Source organism: Gambusia affinis, linkage group LG11 (genome assembly GCF_019740435.1).
Source record: "Gambusia affinis linkage group LG11, SWU_Gaff_1.0, whole genome shotgun sequence".
Classification (NCBI taxonomy): Eukaryota; Metazoa; Chordata; class Actinopteri; order Cyprinodontiformes; family Poeciliidae; genus Gambusia; species Gambusia affinis.
Genome location: NC_057878.1, coordinates 24,028,414 through 24,051,162, shown reverse-complemented (window position 1 = coordinate 24,051,162; position 22,749 = coordinate 24,028,414). Strand labels below are relative to the sequence as shown.

Here is a 22,749-nt window from a genome sequence, read left to right as displayed (position 1 = left end):
GAATAAAGTTTGAAAAAAATGTATTACGTACATCATGTTAACATAAATATTCATGCAAACATCATCAGCACAGAATATTACACTTTCTGATGTCTTGTTCCTGATAAAGTAGCATGAGTTTAACAAGCTCTAATTAGCAATTCAACAGACGTGCTAAGAGTAGCTTGACAGCTGTAGTTATAAACCAGAGTGTGCAGCTGGAGCGCTTTTACTTTTCTTGTCACAACCGCCAAATCTGCTTTTTTTTTTTTAAAATGATGTTAAGTTTAGAATCTGTTTTTTTCTGCTGCAACAGAAAATACAGACACTGGTCTTTTACCTGGTCTCTCATTACAAGAAAGCCATGACAAGGACATGAATATTTTAGCAATATTAAAACACTGTGTTATGTGTTTTATTTAATATCCACCTCCTTTTAATGATAATAAAATGACAAGCAGGCATTTTACAAGAAAACGTTCAAGAAGACGACTTGATACTTACATACTGGGACTTGTCGAGTGATGAAATGCTCACTGTTTTCAGGTTATCCAGGAGGGCCAAGTCGAAGTCTTGCAATCCGGCACTCGAATAGAAAACTTTGTCCTTCACAAAAATGCTGACAGCCCGCAACATGAAGGAAACGAACAAGTGCATGTGGATGTAGTTTCTGGTGCAGTGGAGGCGCCTGCCGGGATCAGAGAAGTTATGGTCAATTGTTATGGAAAAACAAATAACTAATTTCAGCCCTCCATTATAAGTATGGAGGGCTGAAAAACTAGGAATATTATACAAAAGTAATGTAAATGCTTTATCTGGCTTTGTATACAGTTGTATGACCAGGAACTCCAACTAAAAGCCATGAAATTTATAAAATATTTAGAAATTATTTTCTTTACTCTGCAATAGTAAGGGATAAAAAAAGGGATATATGCAGTTTCTTTTGTCAAATACAGTCTAAACAGTCTCTCACATAAGGTCCACCTCAGCTTCAACACAAGTTGCTGAGCATCGGATCAGCTCCCTCCATACAGTAAAAAGCTTTTCGGTAATCCAACACTACCTTGACAAGAGCTACAGCACAAGGATGTAACTCAGTTTTTCAATGCAAAAAATTGCAAGATAAACTAGGGAGGAAGAAATTGTCAGGGACACTATAAGCCAACTTATTGTACATATGGGACTCAGCTTTGACACGTTGTTGGTCTTGCAGAATTTATACAATAGGAGCCAACAGAGAAACTCCACACACTTCAGATTTAAAGCCTGCTTTGTTGCTCTCAGTGACTGCAGAAGTTAAGCATCAGGCACTGACAGGTTTATCGTTCTAACCAGCTCCTGCATTGCTGATGCTGCTCTCAATTAGCATGAAAGAGCAGAGCCAACACCGATTCAATGAGTGGCCCACTCATCATTTTCAGGGCTGAAGATGACAATGTTTACAATGACGGCTTTCACATAAATAAATGACTAAAACCTGATTGCAGTCCTTAATTAGAAACGATGGGCTAATTACTATTCAATAGTATACAGCTGCAATAAGAGGCTCACATAAACCCATCATAGGCATGACTGTCATTTAAATTTTGAGCTTTTAAAGATCAATTGGAAGCATTCTTTTTCAGGGTGAATTAACTATGCAACAAACTTATCCACTTATTCTTCAGAAAGAGAATTGGGTTTCATTTATTGTGGGCTTTTCCAGTCTATCATAGTCTGAATTATTAATGACTATTAATAATTAGTCATTGGTAAACTCACCAACCACTTTATTAGGCACATCTGCCTTAATTCTTCCTGGCACAGATCCTGGGTTTCTGCATGTTTCAGCAACTCAAATGTACAACTTTTTAAGACCTTTATAAGACCACAATGAATAGAATTTAAGACCAGATAAATAAATTGTATGGGTTTGCAGAAAAAGTGAGATAATGACAAATATGGACAATGTCCAGACAACTGGCAATAGATTTGCACATAGCCAAGATGGATGTAAAAAACAAGCTAGGTTTACTCTTGCTAGTAAACTAGCTAGCAGGGATATATTAGCAGCTATGGCAGCTGCAAACACCTGGAGTCACAGAAAGCAGTGAAGATGTCTGCGCATGACTCAAAGTTTTGAGTCAATGCAAAAACTTAAACTACTTGGAAAATATGGGATTACACAAGAATAAATAAATTTAGGAGTTGTGGTTAAGCCAGCCAGCAAGTGTATTATTATTTTACAATGAATTTAAAACTTTTTAAGGTCTTATGTTTAGATACTTAAATGTAAGATGCTTTCAGACTATAAGGATATGTGGGCAGATGAGATTTGGTAACCATGGAAGCCACTTCAGTACAGTAAACTCACTGCCATGTTTTAGAAACTACTCTGACATAATATAAGGTTTTTGAAGTGGTAAATTATCCTGTTGAAAGTAGCTGGGTTATACAAAAGGACCCAAAAAATGCTGCCATACAATTACACTACCACTACCAGCCTGAACCCTTGATAATTATGGATCCATGTCTTCAAGTTGTATATAAAATTCAAGCCTTAAAGTCAAACCGCTTCAGACCAGGGAAATTTTTCCAGTGTGTTTGACGTCCAATTTCTGTGACACTGTTCAAATTCTAAATTTATTTTTCCTGTTCTTTATAGACATGAGTGTTAAATGGTGAGATTTTCACAACTCACTGTATTTTTTCTCTTTTTCTGGCCATTTCCAGTAAACATGAGAAGTACTTGTGTATGAAAATCCCAGTACATCTGCCGGTTGTGAATAAGGCCTAGTTGGATGTAAAATGTGTGCTTCATGCATTTATGCTCTGCCAGTAAAATGGGGTCTTCCTTCACTGATACGCACACAAAAAGTATTTCTATAGTGGCAGAGATACTAGAGCTGGTAGGAGAGCTGAAAGTAGTCCTGAAAATCAAGATTATTAAAAAATATATCATTCAGTCCCTCCAGGATTTCACAGTTTTGTGGCTCTGCTTTAGAAATATTTGCAAGGAATTTTGAAGACAAAAAAGATAATAATAAACCCCTTCCAAAACATACATAAAGAAGAAAAAATGGCAATTGCAGACTTCTTTTGCTGGTCAAGTATATTAATGCAAAGTGTGCAAAATTATTTCCCGCTGCCTTCATGGAGAACTGAGGCATTCTGCTTTGCTCGATCCTTCACAATTATACTTCCCCGCTCCAGCTAATCTACCTAGCAGATAAGCTGCGGTAGCACATGTGACCCCGATACTCAACAGCAATTGGCTGTGTAGAAGTCTTGCAAGAATCACTGACAATATATTAAAACTGTCACGAGATTTGAGATAAAGGGAACAGGAAGTGGAAAAACCAGATAATGAGGAAATGGTAGTTAAAATTTACACCCAGGTAACAATGACATTAAATGTGACTTCTTAATTGCCATTTCAGTCACGGATTACAACTTGACTCAGCAGTGTGGTAAAAGCAGAGGTGAGGCTAGATGTTTTGGTTGTCCATCATTTTGACCAATAAGTAAAAAAAAAAAAAGTCTATTTCTAGTTTTTAAAATGATAATACTGACATCCATCCAATAACAATAAAATTGTCCTGTTGAATACTTAAAGTTTACATGGGATACTGTGCTGCAATTGTAGTAAGTCTTTACATTGGCGATGAAGGAATATTCACACTAAAATGTGAAACTGGCAAACAGAAGGCAGAGGTTTGTAAAGATCAAAGATTTATATGTTGCTTTGTTGAGTCAAACACGGCAGATGTGAGACCTCTGTCAAAAGGCGGCTTGACGGCCCTTTGAAAAGGCAGCAGCAACTCATGCAAAATTTATGCTCTGTGGTCTTTATCAGAAATTCATGTTTGGTCACCTTCCTTTATTCCTGTTTTGAGGTGTGCATGTTTTTGACTTGAAGTTTCTGATACAAACTCAAAGACCAGTTGCAAAGATGCTGCTATTCAAGTCAGGAGAGTTTATTGTAAGGATAAATATTACCTACTCCAAAAAAGGATTATTAAAATGGTTAAAATCTTTGAATGTTTGAATAAAATCTTGTCATAAAAGAGAATTATATTAATCATAGTTTGACAGCTGTTGTACTTTATTTCACATTGTTTGTGCATTTAAATGTTCTGACATTATTTGTTTTTATTTTAATAGACACATCAAGAACTTGAAAGATTATTTTTTTAGAATGGTAAAAGTTTTTATAGATAAATCTTATCTACCAAGAGAAGATAAGCTTTCATTGTAAATTTCTAAAAGCATCTAAAGTTATCTGGAAAAGGTTCTCTAATAAATTACATTTTGTTGAGAAACATAAATGAGAATTCACAAGTTCACTGCAAAATAATCTTATCAAGTATTTTTTGTCTAATTTCTAGTGCAAATATCTTAGTAAACTTACAATAAGACAAAATAACTTAAAAGTAACATTTTATCAAGATAAATAAGCTTGTTATAAATAAATAAATCTTGTACATTTTTTTAAAAAATAGAAGTTCCGCTGACAGATTTTTTTTACTTTAAAACATGAAAAGTGTCTTGTAAGTGGAAAAATCTGGGCTTTATACTGTTAGTACTTTATATTTTTTGTAGTGTTGATCATTACGCTAAACTAAAATATTTGATTATTTCAAATTTCATAAAGGATAGATTTTTGGCGAGGTAATGGTTGTCTTGACGACAGAGTTTCAAACTTGAGAGTTACTAAAAATCTCTTTTCTGCTTCTCTGTTTACAGCTGAGCTTATCTGGCCTGTCAGTTTAGGTGGAGAAATATTTATTTTTGCCTCTGTGTCACACTGTTCCAATAAGGAAGAGGAACTGAAAAATGTACAACTTAGGATATTGTTTCTAGACCTAACTCTGCTCTAAATGCTCCATAACTTTCTTCCCCTATCCACCTGCTCTGTTTCTTGGTTTTTACGATGCCTTTAAAAAAAAAACGTCTAACTTCAGAGAAAAGCTGAATTTAAACTTCTAACAGGCAGACTCAGTTTACTAATCAGATCTGACTGAAGTCTAGTGTCTGCACTGATTTGTATTTAAAATAAACAATTTTGAAGAACATGTATATTTTTTCTCCATTTTTCAAAATTATGCACAATTGCATAAGAATCCCAATAAAATGCATGTTCCAGTTTGCAGTTATAGACTTGTAAAATGTGAAAAGATTCAGAAGGTCTTGTAAGGTCATGGTTGTTTTCAGGAGGAAATTATTCAAATGACTTTATGAATGTTTCAATGTTTATGAATAAGATGCTTGATAGTAAATCAAAATGCGATGTATAAGTTTTTCAAGGATTTTTCACATTAGAATGTTAACAAGAATAAGTCAATAACCAGACTTTGTTGAGTTAGACACATTCAGCGACAATATTTTCAAGCTCATATTTTCTTGAACGCCAGCAAACAAATGTGACTCTAGATGAAGAATTAAAAAGTGTTGATTTTGTCTTATTTCTCGCACAAGCATTTTTACATTTAAATATCTTGATTCAAAAGTGGTTCCTTGGTTCTAGTATATGTCCAAGGCTTGAGAAGTAGTTTAAAGCACTAATAGGATTTTTGGTTAAAATTTTATAATGAACAAAGGTTCAGTGTAAAACCTTTACGTGAAACATACAAACATTTCTAGAGTGCTATGATTGTTTTTTAAATCTAGAAATATCGATTTGGAAATTCAATAGTCTGAAAGAGAAAACTCCTTAAAACAATGTCACGACATTAAACAAATGAAAGTAAACTATTTTAACAAGATACAGAAATCTATTATGTGTTAATTACAGGGTTTTAAAAAATGTTGTCTGGGTTGGTGATGTAAGTTAAATTATTCATACACATGACAGATTTAGGTTTAACTCTTATTTTTACCAGCATGTTTTCTTCGACTGAAAATATACAATAAATAATATCATATATTTGTCATTAAATGCCTGCCAGCTGGTTATGTATTGTGGATGACAACCACACTACGTATCCCACAATGCACAGCAGCAGCTATTTGAAGATCAACACAGGGTTGAGTGCAACCACTGCTTTTGGAAGTGATGTAACAGAAAACAAATATCACTCATCTATGATCTATTGGGTTTTGACATTTAAAGCTCCTACAAACATCCGGCGGGATCTCACACAGTTTTTCTGCTTCATCGCTGAAATGGTGGCTCTATCTCTAAACTATTGTTAGAAAATGTCTTGTTCTGATTGACCAACAAACTAAATTATCTAATCTGGTCAATACGACTTTTATTTATTTATTTATTTGTTTGTTTGTTTTTGGTGAAGTGTAAGAATGACTTGTTTCTTCCGGTATTTCATTTTCAGTCAGGTAATATTTTTGTTTTCCCTGTCTATTGTGGTGTTTTGTTTGACTTTCTTTCCAAAAGACAGAGTTAATGGGCCCTGAAGGCTTTTCTAATGTTCTCCATGTTTACAAGCAAACATAAAGCTGCACTTCTTTACAGTTTTGTCCTTGAGTTTGTTTGGAGAGTTGTTTGATTTGTGCTGTTCCCTTGGTGCTTTTGAAGATGCTGTGGGTTTTCATTTCAAGCTCTTAGGTGAAGCTGTGGAAGGTTGGCATTGTGAAAAATGTGTTCAGAATAACTGAATAGAGGCATAATATTAACGATCAAACCACCCCTTGCCACCTCTGGAGCATTGCTGAAATGCTTTCCTTTGGGTAACCTTTTCCATTTTAGAAGAAGACTTCTCAAAACTGCTAAGAATCAAACTATGGTTCATTTTTTGTGCTGAGAGTGAGTGACTCATATGATGAAAACACAAAAACTGTCTGTTTTGAATCCCCTGAGGTTTAAAATGTCAGCCAGTTTATTATTATTTTTCACCTGCTTTTATTTCCACCAGCTGGTTCAGACATATAAGACTTGTGAGCAAACACATACCCTTTTTTTTCTGTCATCGTCATCAACAAACTTTTCAAAACTGTTGGATAACTTGTGAGGTGAAGAGCTGTCGAGGATTAAATGATGCAATTGTTTCAAAACACCTCAAACTGTCACTTTTTGCCAAGTATTTGCAGTTCTATAAAATGTGCAACAAATTAGTTTGTGATCATTTTAACTAGTCATTAACCAGTTTATAAGAATACAGGAAGTATTTTCTTACCGAAAGTATCCAATGATCATGATGGCCACTAACAGAGAGCTGAAGGACACAGCGTAGCCGGTGGTGTACATGACATACAGACGCTCAAAGAAGTCTTGCTGTGAACATGCAGGAAGAAAAAAACATGCTGTTTAGTTCACTGCTACAGAAAAAACACAAACATGTCTCACAGGACTGTCCAGACAGTCTTAAACAAGTCTTACACAAGCAAAGTAAAAATAAAAATGTCCAAATAAGCCTAAAAATGGTCGGAAAACTGAAATAACCTTTTTTTCCCCACCAATGGTCAGAGGAAAATAGGCTGCAAGATGTTGGTGATAAAGTCAAAAGGAGGCTCCATCTCTATCCCTAAAGATGTTTATTTATAGCAAATCAAATTCTGCTGGTGCAGCTTACTGAATATAAAAAGGTGGAAAACATGATCTTCTAAAAGCATATCTGCTTTATTTGTTTTTCATTTTAGCCACGGAATCCATATTTTCAGGAAATAAATACATGACAGAAAAAAAAAGAGATTTGAAGTTCAAGTACCAAATCAGCAGTAAAGTCGGGCGTTAAAACCAAATGGATGAGAGCGCCGCGGACATTCAGTCACACCATCTGATGATGACATTTAAGGCATAAAGCCTTAAAATTTCTCACTGAGTCACAAAGCATAACACCTACATAAAAGCTTACATGTCCACAGAGGATGTAGAACCTTTTATTTTTACTAGCTTTATTATGTTAGAAATGGATTTTGCTTTACACATCAAACTGAGTGTGATAACATTAAAACACAACTTAGAAGTCATAAAGTGAATGTATTATTTTGAACACAGCTGATATAAAAGTGGAGGCATTTTGTCACGATTGTCTTTACAGGAAAGAAAGATGTTGGCTGCGTCTTTGATCAAAAATCGAAATCAAATCAATGTTTCTTTGTATGGCATATTTGAGCAGCAAGGCGGTTCAAGGTGCTTTGTATAATAAAAGCACCTCTTCTGCACCTCTTCATCAGTGGAAGCCTTTCTGTTGATGAGCAAACACCAGAAAATATTTCCACATTCAGAAAGAATCAAAAACACAAAATAAAAATCTAATTCTTTCATTGTATTTATTTTTTTTCCTTATTGTGTTGTGCTTTCTTTCTCATTTAATAATAAATACACATCAACATATAACGCTCTGTGCTTGCACTGCAAATATAATAATGTTTCTGGGTCTGCTGGGCTAATCTTAATGCATATATTTGATTTATTTCCATCACAATAATAAAATAAATAATTAGAAATGTCTTTTTTTCTGTTTAGCACATTGAAAAGGTATGAAAATTAAGTTTAAAGACCAAAATAAATTTACAACCTAATAAAAATGAAATTTTTAAAATAAAAAATAAAAATTTGATTCTTTTACTGACAACGTTGAGCTGAAACTCAGAAACCTAAATTCATTTTTGACTCACTACAATTGAAAAATACTCAGTCAGTTACGTTCTTCTTCTTACTCCCCAGTTTTCTATTATTTTCTGGGGGTTTTTCCAACTTTTAACTTGATGCTCTCCGTTTTTTACTCTTCATAGAAACAATATCTTTGAAGCCATTCAGTTTAACTGTAATACTTTTCATCTGAAACAATATAATGTTCTCGTATCAGTTTCCCTGTTATATTCTTTTTGTTTATCATCGAAAGAAAGTCAGATAACATATAAAATGTATTCCCATTTCTGTATAAAACATTGAGTTCCACTCACATAGACAACTGTTTATTTCGAATCTAAGTTTTATAAAGTGCATAATAATGCTAGAGTGTTATTTACTGCATTTTAAGCTGCAAAGCTGACCAAAATATCCATCAATCCAAGCTGTAATTCAGATTTCCCAGAAAGCCTCATCGTACTTCATCACAGATCATCAAGGTTTGATGAATAAACAAGTTATGATGCCTGTTTACTGGAGTGAAGGAGCTGACTGTCTTTGTGATTATTCCTTTTGCCTCATCAGTTTTTGATTAGGTCATAGCTTTCATATTTTAATGTTCCTTGTTTGACGATGCTTTTGTGAATAATTTGTTTGGTACTTCACCACAGCATTTATACAGATTTTCTTTTCTTCTAACATGCAATGAAAGGGAAAAAAAGAGAACGGATGCTTTACATATAAACTTTGAACACTGGTGCAGCCTTTGTTGAAGGGTTGAGCAATCAAAAGGCTCTCTGAACAACAATATTAACAAAAATTCTCATTATATTCCACATTAATACTTGCTCTTGCTTCGTCATCATTGAGGGGCTGAAGGAACCGTAGACACTCTGAATAATTGGTCCATGTTTTGTTCCATTGCTCCACAAAGACCCAGGAACCGTTGACATCACACCTCCTGTAAGCGTGTCCTGCAAATGAAGACTGAAGTTAGAGCATTTCCAAAGACTATTTGAAGCATACAGACTGGCTACACATCTTCAGTTTAAACATTTCTGTCATTTGGGGACAAGTGCTGTAAAAGTAACAAAAGCTGATGTACAGAATTACAGTCTTGAAAATTCCATGTATGAATAAGTATATAAAACTATAAAAATATATTTTTTGTTTGCTTTTATCTGCTTTTCTACTTGTTCCATCACTTATTGTCAGTCAGTGTTTAATCTCGTCTCTGTCTAAGACAAAGCCACTAGCTAAGCTGTTGATGAGACTAACTATAAATGCTCTCTTTCAACCCATGGACATTTTTGTTTAGCTGTGCTTCTCACCTAATTGAAACTACTAAAGAGGTGAGAACTCTTTGACTCTTTGCGCTTTCTTAAACATTAAAGTTACCGTACTTCTATACCAGTGCTTCTGTTTCTGTTTTGTTTGTGTGGTCTGTCTATTGAAAGCCCTATATGGTTATTCACACTTAGTCCAGTTCTGCTGGAGTTTTACTCCTGTTAAACGGGAGGTTTTCCTCTCCATTGTCACCACATGCATGCTCAGTATGAAGAACTGGATTAATGTGTGGAGGTAAAGAAGAAAATTGGGGGAATCAAGGCTAATGCACTGCAAATATTTCCCAGATATGTAAAGTGCTTCTGTTAGATCTATATAAATTGCAAAAGGAGAACATCAGAAGCTTCATTAGAAAGTCTTTTCATGTCACAAAGGTGTAAATGATGCTAAGTAGATAATAAACACCTTGGCTGCCAGGCATAGATTATTCTATGCCTGGCAGCCAAAGCTTGACCAAACTGAGTCCATGCAACTGAACATTTATTTCAAGCGCAGCTACACAACGTCAGCTGCGTGGGTGAAAAAGAAAAAAGTTTGCTATGATTCAGCAAAGGAACTTTAGGAGACCTTTCAATAAACAAATAACACCAACTGTGCTATTTTACCATGCTTATTGCACAATGAGGTAACGTTACCTTCAGTTGATATAAAAATGCTGCATAAACATCAAACACGACAGAAGAGAATTATGGCCTCTGTCTCTTCAAGAAGCTTCTGGCAATCCGGTTTCAACACGTCATCACAACACTGCTCTGCCTTAATGCAGTTTACAGCCATTCTTAGAAAAGTTTGACTGAGAAATATTCTGGATGAGCTCAGCAGATTCAGTTTCACCAGGTGTTTACTGATTGCTGCTGCTGCTAGTCTGGAGGAGCTGAGTAGCAAGCCCTGACTCGCTGCCATGGGAGATTCCAAGATTTTTTAATCATGAATAAAAAGAAATAAAGCAACACATTAAGACATTTTGATGATATAAAGCTTAAAAAGTCCATTTTACACAATACCCCCACTTTAAGGTACAGATGCAGATTCAGAGTTGGTTAATGCGAAATTGTATAACAGATTTGTTTGTGTTATTATAAAAAATTAATCCCCTACAGATTTCTTCTATTTTTGTCTTTTTTTCTCACTATTGCATCACATCACAATTTTCACCTTAATATCATAAAATATGTATTAGAAAGATCCTTTTTTGTGTTTGTCCAGGGTATATTTGTCTATTTGTCATTATTTTAATGATCTGAAACATTTAAGTCTGACAATCAGCCACAAAAGGATAAATCTTAATGGGAGAGCATACTTTTTCACTTTACTGTAACTTATTGACCAATTAAATAATGGATTTTTTATTTTATTTTTTATTTTTTTTTTGTCATTCCAGCACTTATTTTGTCACACACAGCATGTCAGAAAAGCTGCATAAATGCCTTCAAAGGACTTTTATGGAATCCAATTTTATAGGCATAAAGCAATTTTGTGCTAAGTGTTTTCTTTCCTTTTGTAGATAAACCCATTAAATAACAAAAAGAACAAAGCATTCATCTTATCCAAGACCCCTGGGTCTTTTCAAAATTCGTTTTTTATATTTCAGGAGGTACTTTAGCACAAAGTGTCGGGGTTAAAAGTGGTTGCATTACCAAATATCAGCAAAGATGGGGTTCTGAATTTATCATTGCATTCAGCGTTTCACATTCACACTCATTGCAGGTACAGAAGAGAAAGATTGTTAACCTTTGTGATTGAAGTCATAGATGTAAGCTGGACAGGGAACCTTGATAATCTGCCCAGGTGACCCATTAGGCCAACAAATAAGACCATCCCAGTCTGGAGGGCACACGTCATCTGCAGCAAGAAGACACAGGAGTTACACTTTAATCTATCTGGTCATTAATGAATGTCAAAAACCATTGATTGATCCAGATCCACGTATCGCTGCAGCCTGGAATGTTTTTCTGGATAACTTAAGTTCTTTTTATCCAGTTAGAAAAATATAAAGACATGAGGATTTCCATAATTTTTGTGCTAAAAAAACAAGTTCAGGTAACAATTAAAACAATAACATTTTGTTAACAGTGACAGGATTAATAAAAACAAAATTACAGTTCTGATTGGATTCATTTTTTCGGATAAATGGACAGGATGCTAAATTAAATGAATGATGATTAGATGAGCTTAGGTCCAGCACAATAAAAAGCCACATGTTGCACAGACCCATTAAATCCACTGTGAATCGCTATTGTCGCAGCATCCTGCTGTGGGGAAAGTTGGACAAGAGCTGGGAAAGTGGCCACAACTGAGGGAATAAATAGATGCTGCTAAATAGAAAAAATATGAAAATAATGCTTTAATCTTAGCATAGTTGAAATATTCTACAGGAAATGCAGCTTGTGCAGTGAAAAACTGAGGAAAAAATTATACTTGACAAGCTATTGGCTTTCTTTTGCAAAACAGCCAATCCAGAAGTGACATTTATTTTCCTAGTGCTGACCGGCTGAACCCGCATGACCAACAAAATAATCTTTTCTATTGATTGTGTTTAAACCGCAAGAAAGTCTAAAATAACATTAAAAAAAGAATAAAAGTCTGATTATGTTCAGGCAAACAGAGAGTCTGAAAGGTGAACTGATTGATTCATGAATTCATTTATAGACAACTCACTTCATACAAATGATGTTAGAATAAATCCTGATGATTAAAACTGTGCAGATTTATGGATTGTTGTTTGCACCTGTGGTTGTTGGTTCCATACTGGACAGGTTCTGATAGCACCGCATTTTGACTTCATACAGGATGAACATCTGCTCCTGTGCAGAGAGAGGAGTGTCGAACCCCATCTGTAAAGCACAAACAGAAAGATCAGCTCTCTGACCCCATGTCAATATAATATGTAAATAAATTGGAAGCATTGCATGAAATTTTAATAACATTTGGGACAACTAGGCATCCAGCATCTGCTTTGGGCAGATGTTGCAAACTGAGAAAAGCCCACAGAGATCAGAAAGTAGTACAGTTTTAATTTTTTACAGAAATCGTGATCTTTACCTCTGAAGACATGTCCATTTATAGAAAATGTTATAATTTAGCTGCTTTATGCAGTAATATTACTCTAACATAACTCTGCAAGCTAAATGTAGTCTTTTTCAGTAGGAGCAGTACTGTAGTGTAATATGAACCAGCTTGGTTTCAGAGTTTTTGCAGCTTCCATGTTAAGTTGATCTACATGACATTATTATGTGCTGTTCAGCACTAACTCAAATAGATCTTTTCATCATCTATTTGATAAAGTGCCAGAACAACTCTCTCAACTACAACTTATTTTAAATGTAGCAAGAACAAAAGGTATTTTACTGCTTCAAAAATGATGTGATTACTCTAAGGGAGAAAATTGTGAATACAAAACCAATAGAGTTAGCGTCTACTTTAAAATATCTGGGGTTTTTAGTTGATGATCATTTGGTTTTGAAGAACCATATTCAGTATGTTAAAAATGTTGCATGTTGAATTTTACTAATGAAATAACTCACGCTTCTATTCAAAAATTAGCTGCACAGCTTTATATATGTACAATACAGACCAAACTTTTGGATACACCTTCTAGTTGAAGGTGTGTCCAAACTTTTGGTCTGTACTGTATATGATAATTTAGTAATTTGTATGTTTATTTTGGAAGTTATTTCGGGTACAGCTCGTTGTCTCTTAACAAGTAAACACAGAAGTTATGATCTTAGTTCTATGGATGTTCTGCATTTTGTTGTCCCCAAAGTATGAGCTGAAAAAAAACCCTTCAGGTTTTCAGCACCTCATGGAATAAATTACAATCTCTGTCTAATTTACTTTTTAAGCTGCCAGTGTGATATTATGCTCTTGCTATAAAAGAAAAAATTACACACACCTTTTCCAGGGGTGCTAATGAGGATAGAGTTCAGCAACACCTGAACCAAAACATGTAGAAAGCTTTTTAAGGCGAAATGGCCTTTCTATTGATTGTTTATGTGGCTACAACAGACTTTCATGTTAAGGAGATATTCACACCAGATTAGCATAGTTCCATCTTGAAAATGATAATAAAAGATGAAGTAGTCTGTCCTGACTTTTTGACTTTTATGTGGAATTGAGAGCTTTATTTTAGTTGTGACACCCAAATGTCAAACTGACGGCTAATTTTCAAAAACAGGATGCATGCAAGAGCTTAATATTCCCTGCCAGGGACCATAAATGTCAGCCCCAAAGTGTCATCTCAGTCTTTCCAGTAATTGTGGAGAGATCTCACTTGGTGCAAAACTGGATGATTAATCTGCAGCAGTGGTTACAATCCTTCACTGAGAACCTCTTGAAGTCCTAAATGTAAATTTTTAAGTGATCTTCAGCTGTCAAAGACTGTCTATTTGATCATGTGACGTGTTTTAAAGCTCTTTCATTTTGACAACACTTAAAAATAAAAAGCAACCAAAAAGAAGAACACCTAGCCGTTTTTTTCCAGTATGTTAACGTTCCAAAAAATTCCCGAATGTAATGTCACAGATCAGCAGGCACTGCGCCGTTACCTAGCAACCCCAGGAAACCTAGCAACCCAAACAGAGTTCCAGTACATGTGGTCACATTTGCTCATTATGAAAGAAGAACTGACCAGATCTCATTATCTAAGAATGATTTTTTGCTAAAAAAATTTTACAAACAAGTTTTTTTAAACCCATAGACCTCTCCTAACCTGTTCAAGGAAGCACAATAGGTGACCTTTAAGCTTACCAACACTTGGGTTATAATGTTGAACAATGATCATTAGCACAGCAGCAAATTAAACTCAGAATATCTCAACAGACAGAAACATTTTTGCCTGGGAGAAAAGGTGAGGAACTCCGTCACCCAGAAGATTCGGTCCAGATTGGAGGAGTTAATTCAGATGGTTCTGTTAAGGATGCCTTCTAGAAACCTGTTGTTTTCCCGTCACAACCTCCTTTGCGGAATCCCAGCAATCCTGCAGTTTTTAGATGTGCCACATGTACAAAACACTGGAATGAAATGGCTTGATTACCTCCACCTTGTGTAGATCAGTTCTCCAGAGCCTTAATTATTCTATTCAGGTGTGGTGCAGCAGAGGCACATCTAAAAGTTGCAGGACTGCGGCCCTCGATGACTGGCGTTTGAGACCCCTGCCTTAGGATAACCCAGATGAGCTGGAGAGTGCAAATGGAAAGAGGTATACATGAACCTTTGCTTTGAGCTATTACACCTGCAATCTGACTTCCAATAAAGTGAGGAAAAATGTCATGTTCATGATTCTTACACTTTTTTCATGTAGAAATTACATAATACTCTGGATGTATGTATGGATATTTGTACACTTGAAGTAAAACCCTCATTTAGCTGTTAATACTCTAGAAGTGAAGACTACTTCACTGATAAAATCTTGGAAATTGTGTCTATGTCTTTCTCTTTGCACAAGACGTGTTTAATAGAACCCCAGCTCATGAACAGATGAGGAAGTTTTATCTTATCAAAATCTTCACATTCTGAAGTAATTCAGAGGTAAATTGTTCAGACTGTCCTAATTTTCTTCTGCGTAGGTTTCCAGCTTTATCCCACACAGCTTAACAAAGCCATTATTGATCCATCAGCTCTGAGGACCTGTCAGGATGTCTTGGAAAGTCGCATCACAACTGGGCTAAATCAAGATTACAGACCCATGGAAAATGAAGTAGATCAAGCATACCTTAATATTTCTGACAGTTTCCTGCACTACTGCTACGATGCTTAGGACCTGGAATGAAGTGTCACTGTTTCTCAGTTTTTTTCGATTACTCTTCAGTAATTTCCTATAATAACAGAAAGTTCTCTATAATGTTTATCTAAAGTACAATTAATGAAGCAGCAAATGTGGCAAAGCTAAGGCCATCACTCCCTTTAGTCTCATTATTGTTATTGGTGCTTGCCATGTAGCTGGAGGGTCTCCTATTTACATGCGGAGACATGACTGCCATGCAGACGTAAACTATGTTTGTTTAAACGTAGCAAGATCGATTAATCTTGAACAGTTTCTAAGACTTGGCTTACTGATGCAGTTCAGAGCATGTTAATATTAACTATTCATCAAACTCAGTGCTCATAAACATTTAGTAATGCTGTTGCAATTTAAATGTCTTGATCGAAACGCTTGAAACTTGGGTAATTAAATATTTCAAACTTCTTTTAAGCTTTGTTTAAATGTTGTTGCATACTTCTATGCAGCTTTTAAATCAATCCAGTCATCATTTCTGTATCTGTCCAACCATTCATTCAAACAAATCCATGCATTTACCAGTCCAAGACACATCCATCCATCAATCCATCTGCAGGGAGAAGTCCATTTTCACTTGTAAGGGTGTTTTCACACCTGGCAGTCAATTGGGAAAGGACCAAAATTGAAACATTTGCTAGCCTTTCAGCTGGTGTGATTCATTTGCATACTGCATTGTGTCAAACGATTCAAAAACCTTTAAATAACCTGTTCCCCTCCTTGCCTGTGGTGGCGCTGCACCAAGAACTACTGACAAAAATGACACACAAGCACAATTGGATTCTTCACAAAATAAAAATAAAAATGAAGTATCATCGAATTCTAGTGGTTGTAGAATTTCTCTTTTGACCACAAGCCTTTTCTCCCACTAGTGGATTTGTTTAGGTTGTTGTTTATCCCCAGAATACCCTGCACCATAGATCACACCAAAATGAGCTTAAAAGCATCAACTAGCATAAACATCTCCAAATAGGTATGTGCATGGTATAGGTATTATTTATATATTAATAGCTTCCAAAGGGCTCTTTCATCTATCTAATAATTATGTTCATGCTGCAGTTATCTTCAAGTATAAAACCACATCTTACAAGCCCACTTCAAAAAGCCAAACAGATTGTACGAGAGCTTGAATTCCTTCTGAAGGGGTGTTCCACCGACAGAAGCTCCTGATAGGCAGGAGAACTGAACACAAACAAATATTTGCTGCTTGATCACCATGGTTCTACACTGCCATGCTGGGAAGGTCTCCAGAGAGGTAAAGAGGGGAAAGTAAAAGGAACAAAAGCACATCAGGAGTCATTCCCTGAAAAACACATGACAGCTTCAAACAGAGATGAAAAGAATAAGCACCAAAAGCTCTGCCATGCTGTGTGTGGATGAAGTTTCTCTGAGGGAGATTTTGGGAAATAACTTGCTGGTGTTAAAACCTAAAGTACCTGTAAAAACAATAAGAGGTTAATTCCCCAAAGATGAGAAGAGGGACACAGTAAATTAATTTAAACTCAGCAAGAAATGGACTTCAAGCAGGCGAGGTAACACAATGCAAATTCTCACATAAATATTAGAAATCTGGAGAATGTATGACTGAAATTTTTGAGACGTTCACCAAAAGATCCACAGGATAGATGGCTGGCCCTGTTCTCAGCTTTTAGGCACTTCATCAAATGCCACAGTTTTTAAACATATTATTTTATTTCCACATCATAATTCTGCACTACTTTACATTGGTCTGTCACATCAGTTCCCAACAAAATACAGTAAAGTTTATGTTTATATTGGGGAGAAACATGTTCAAGTTTCAGGGGTATGAAAACTATCACAGTAACTGTAACAGTATTCATACCATTCCTCTGCATGCTTTGGTTGTTACAACAGAATAATTGGAAAGTTAAAGTTTGAACAATACATTTCTAAAAAGCTACATAGTGGAAATGGTGTAAAATGGAGGTGATATTCAGAAGTTGAAATCTAATTACTGCGACAGACTGGTGACCTGTCCAGGGTGAACCCCACCTCTTGTCCGGAACGTTAGCTGGGGATAGGCACCAGCAACCCTCCCGACTCCATTAGGGATGAAGGGTGTATAGAAAATGGATGGATGGATGGATGAAATCTAATTATGACGCTGACACACCTCAGAAAACCATCCAGAAAGTGTCTTAACCCTTAAACCTTTTTGGTCTTTTGCTGTACATAATCCATTGATTTCAACAAGCCTTTCATGTATTTAGTGCCTGCAGGAGCAGCGTTAGCAAAGCAGACCCACAGCGTGACTGCAACCTGTTTTTCTGTAGAGTAGATAATTTCTTATTTACAGCCCTGACTTTTCTTTTTTTTTTTTCAATTTGGTCCAATTTGTGCTACGTTTTTCGCTCTTTTTGCTTTCTGTTAGTTACTCAGATATTCTTTGCTTTATTTTCTGATTTTTTTTTTCATAAAATGATTTCCATGTGTTTAAATCTGTGGGTTCAACCTGTAGGAATCAGAATGAGAAAGACCAGGGTAGAAGTGATGATGAATCTGTGAATGTTTTCTATCTGGTACAGACAAGGTTAAAGATGATTTGCCGAATGTTTTAATTAATCAATCACTGAGAATGTAAATGAGCAAAAAAATAACTATAGAATGCCAAAGAACATCTGCAGATTAAGAAGCAAACTTTATAATCTATGCAGACAAACAGATATATAATGTACAATCAGTTAGATGGGAAATATGTATGCCAGTACGGCCTGACTGTTTAACTAGGGTGCAAACCCCATCTACATACAAAAGGTGGTTGGCACCTTTAATGGTGTCAACCAGGGTTTTATACGATGTCACCAGGTGACTCAGAACCCATCCAATCACTGAACAGATGCTTAGAACAGATAAATGTGTGGATGTGCCAAAACTTTCTCCAGCTGAACAGAAACAAAACTGAAGTTATTATTTTTGGACCTAAAGAGGAACGATCTAGAGTCAGTGCACAGCTTCAGTTATTACAACTAAAAACCAGCGATCAGGCCAGAAACCTGGGGGTAGTGATGGACTCTGACCTGAACATTCATAGCCACATAAAGACAGTTACAAAGATGGCCTTCTATCACCTGAAGAACATTTCTAGGATTAAAGGACTAATGTCTCAGCCAGATCTAGAGAAACTCATCCATGCGTTTATCTTCAGTCGTATGGATTACTGTAACGGCATCTTCACAGGTCTGTCCAACAAATCAATCAAACAGCTGCAGCTGATCCAGAATGCTGCTGCTCGCGTTCTCACTAAAACCAGGAAGATAGAGCACATAACACCAGTTTTAAAGTCCCTCCACTGGCTCCCTGTAGCTCAAAGAATAGACTTTAAAATACTGTTGTTAGTTTATAAATCACTGAATGGTTTAGCACCACAATACATTAAAGATTTGCTGCTGTTGTATCAACCTTCCAGACCTCTCAGGTCTTCTGGTTCTGGTCTGCTCTGCGTCCCCAGAACCAGAACCAAACGAGGAGAAGCGGCATTTAGCATCTATGCACCAAAAATATGGAACAAACTTCCAGAAATCTGTAAAACAGCTGAAACACTGACTTCCTTTAAATCTCAACTAAAAACCCACTTGTTTAGTGTTGTATTTGAAACGTAATCAGTTGCAAATTTATTGACGGAATCTGATTTAATGTTGTGTTTTTATTGTTGATTCTATGTTGCATTGTGTTTTGTGTTTGATTTGATGTAAAGCACTTTGAAATGCCTTGCTGCTGAAATGTGCTATACAAATAAAGTTTGATTGATGGATTGACTGATTATAACTGAATTTTGTTGTTGAATACCATTCAAACGTTCTCTATTAGAAAGTATATATATACCCACTGTGACAGATTGGCGACCTGTCCAGGGTGTACCCTGCCTCTCGCCCGAAACATTAGGGACAAGGGTGTACAGAAAATGGATGGATGGATATATACCCAGTTTTCAGTGGGCAATTTTAAAAAGAGAGTATTATGTATTTTAAGGTGCCTAGAATCCAAAACAATCAAGACACTATGTTACCTTCACATATCAGAAACAACTTAATAAAAATTTGACTTTGCATCATAGCCATTTCTGACTCCTTAAAATTAGTCTCTGTCTCTTTAAGAACCTCCTACCATTTCTGACACTCCCCCTTCATGACATCATCACAACTCTTCTCCATGCCTTCCACTGATACTGTCTAACATTAAAGCATGATGAAAAGCTCAAAAGAGTTGACTTTGCGTAATACTCCCCCCAAACCCTACTTAGGATGTTTGCTAAAATCTAGTCTTTTTCTAATGAGCACTTTCCTCTTGATACAATATACAGAAATCCATCCATCCATCCATTTTCTTTACACCCTTTGTCCCTAATGGGGTCGGGAGGGTTGCTGGTGCCTATCTCAGCAGGGTCCCTGGAGGGTACTGCTGGTGCCAGTATCCCAGTCTGTCCCAGAGCAGAAATACCATGAATGACTGAACTGAAGAATATAATACATATATATAAAAAAATCTTAGAGATCAAATATTCAATTGAACCCAAGTTTCATTTGTTTTAAATGCATCTTGAATATTTTTTAATATCTTATGGTATAGTGCACTTCTCTAATTTGAGGTGTGCAACTATACATTTGTAGGTGTGCACACCAATTTTACTCTATCTATAGATTTTGGCTGAAACAAAGAGAGAAACAGGACTGTTTTTGAAATCATTTCATTAGAGGAAAGAAATTTCAATATTAGAACAAATATACCTTTTCAACAAATCTAGAAAGTAGAAAAATAGAAAAAAGTGGGATTTGGATCAACATTAGCAGGTTTAAAAAACAGAGATTTGTGTATATGTATTTGAAATAAGTCAAAAGTCAAACATATAATAAAGTTTTATATCTATGCGATTCATGTAGAAATCACAGTTATCCTACTGATTCCTTTCTCTGCCTCTAATCAAAATCAAAAACTATACATTCATGCTCTTTTCCAAAGTTTATTGGATTAAAATTAAGTCTCCTCTATTTATTTACATTATGTTTCTATGTATTTCATTGATTTTGACCATTATTCAGTTATTAACCAATTTGATATTTGTTTAGTGAAACTATCCCCTGATGTAACATTGCTGTAATATTTAGGAGCATTGTTTCATTCATTATGAGAGGATTTAGAATATGAATATGATGTAAGCTGGACAGGGAAGAAGAATATGTTGCTTTACCAAATATAGGCTTTATTTGCAGAATGTAAGATGAGTTGGAGATGGATTATCTGAGGTAATTGCTTAATTTATAAATGGCAATAAAATACTGTGATTCCAAATTTATGTAATTGGTGTTGATTTTGTTCTAGAAGACTGTAAAAATATGAAAAGATGCTTTAAAGATAAGCAGATGTGTCTCAAAGTCCTCATTAAAAAGGACTGTCAAAATGAAGTCCAACAGTTGTTTTTACATGGTTTCTATGACGGATATGCAACAAAAACTCTCATACTTAACAAAAGATAGAAAAAGGAACAAATGATTGAATAACTGGAAAAAAATTCCACAAATAAATGTACATTAAATCATATGTTTAATCAATAAGATACAAGATCAAATGTCAAAGTAAGCAGATAATTAAGAAATATATATATATATATATATATATATATATATATATATATATATATATATATATATATATATATATATATATATATATATATATATATATATATCATAAACAGTATTACAATTTGAATATATTATATCTTCTGCTGTAGATTTTAGTGCCTGTCTTTTTTCTTGATTTAAGTGGTTTTAGTCCACCACAGAAGTACAAAAAATGGGGAAGACAAATGTGAAATGATAAAGAATAAAATACTTAAAAAATATTAACATTGTGTAAAAAATGTTTTTTAAAGAAAAACAAATGAATAATGAACAAAAAAAATGACATTTAAGAAGGTATGTAGGAATTTTGAACTGGAGTTAAATCATGTTAACATTTTAACTTTAAATTTTGTATGCCATATTATTTTACAAAATAAAGTCAGTCCAAATGTTTGAATTAATCTCTTTGTTGCATTGTTTTAGCTGTGTATCTATTTTTACTTTATTTTGACAGTTCCAGAGCTCCATACAGGCGCAGCTGTGAAGGAAGGCTATTTATTCCGATGACTCATTGCCTGCTTTTTAATATAAAGACTATTTTCCACAAAGCTGTTTAGATATAAACAGGGTTTTGCAATAGCTCAAGAAAAACAGAGGCAAATAACAGACAGTTTCTTACCTGTGCTTCAACCCAAGTCCAATAAATTAAAAAGTTAAAGATCCACAAAATAAAGTTCACAGTTCCTCGGGCTTTCAAAAACATTGCTACAACGTGTGTTTAATTCAATCCTCCGTGATGTCGGCGCATCCTTTGATAAAATCTTCATATCATTGCAAAGTTTCGCCTGAAGTTCCGTTTGAAACCCCGAGCCGCGGCAGGTGGATTCATCAAATCCTAAAATCCCCGCTTCGCTCCTGGCACATGCAGAAGTATTCCCAGAAATAACTCCCCCGCTTCTTGAGAGCGTGCAGGACTGCTGCCTCTGCAGAGGAAGAGACCCCGCTGGACACGGGCTGGCTCCGGAGGTCCCCGTTAACCCGCTGATGTGGTGACCAGTGAGCTGCATGCAGAGCTGGAACTGGAATAAATGAGCTCCACTTTCAGGTGGCAGCACATTTCCATGTGTCATGAATCACTTCATAGTGTGGTGGGCATTTTCTCCACGGAGCACCTACTGCATCTAACCTGACTGCTGCTCCTGCAAGTCACCATGTGACGTGTGGTGGAGGCTCCTCTCTCTCCATCGGTATACCTCACTGAGGAAGCGTGCATCCCTGATGCCCCCAAAGCAAAACTGAATTAAGACCTCAGTTAATACTCTCTACAACTTGCAAACTGTTTTTCAGTCCCATTCAAAACTATTACAAGAGCAGCAACAGGGATAAATGATTTATTATACAAACACTGGTTTGCCTACATGATATGTACAATATATTGCATGCAATACCATAGTTTTCACATTTTATCGCATTACGTCCACAAACCTCATTATTTTATCAAGTGGTGCATATATTTATAATCAGCCTCCCTGAGTAAATATTTTATGTCCACCAGCTTTGCC

At 35.5% G+C, this 22,749-nt stretch overlaps 1 protein-coding gene across 4 annotated transcripts in view; it reads right to left on the bottom strand.

Annotated features, from left to right (window-relative positions):
* The window catches only part of pth2ra (parathyroid hormone 2 receptor a), a 47,884-nt gene extending 25,827 nt beyond the window's left edge, over window positions 1-22,057 (bottom strand). The window contains exons 1-6 of one of the 4 annotated variants that reach the window (XM_044132455.1): window positions 21,867-22,057; window positions 12,564-12,669; window positions 11,567-11,677; window positions 9,338-9,462; window positions 7,092-7,189; window positions 484-667 (exon numbers count right to left, since the gene is read on the bottom strand). In XM_044132455.1, coding sequence (XP_043988390.1) covers window positions 484-667; window positions 7,092-7,189; window positions 9,338-9,462; window positions 11,567-11,677; window positions 12,564-12,669; window positions 21,867-21,950 — 708 coding nt within the window. In that variant the 5' untranslated portion in view covers window positions 21,951-22,057. Of the gene's footprint in view, window positions 1-483; window positions 668-7,091; window positions 7,190-9,337; window positions 9,463-11,566; window positions 11,678-12,563; window positions 12,670-13,727; window positions 13,795-14,105; window positions 14,299-14,581; window positions 14,805-21,866 lie in introns of those variants that run through there. The other 3 variants (XM_044132456.1, XM_044132457.1, XM_044132458.1) reach the window with 3 other exon arrangements.
* Window positions 22,058-22,749: the final 692 nt, after the last annotated feature.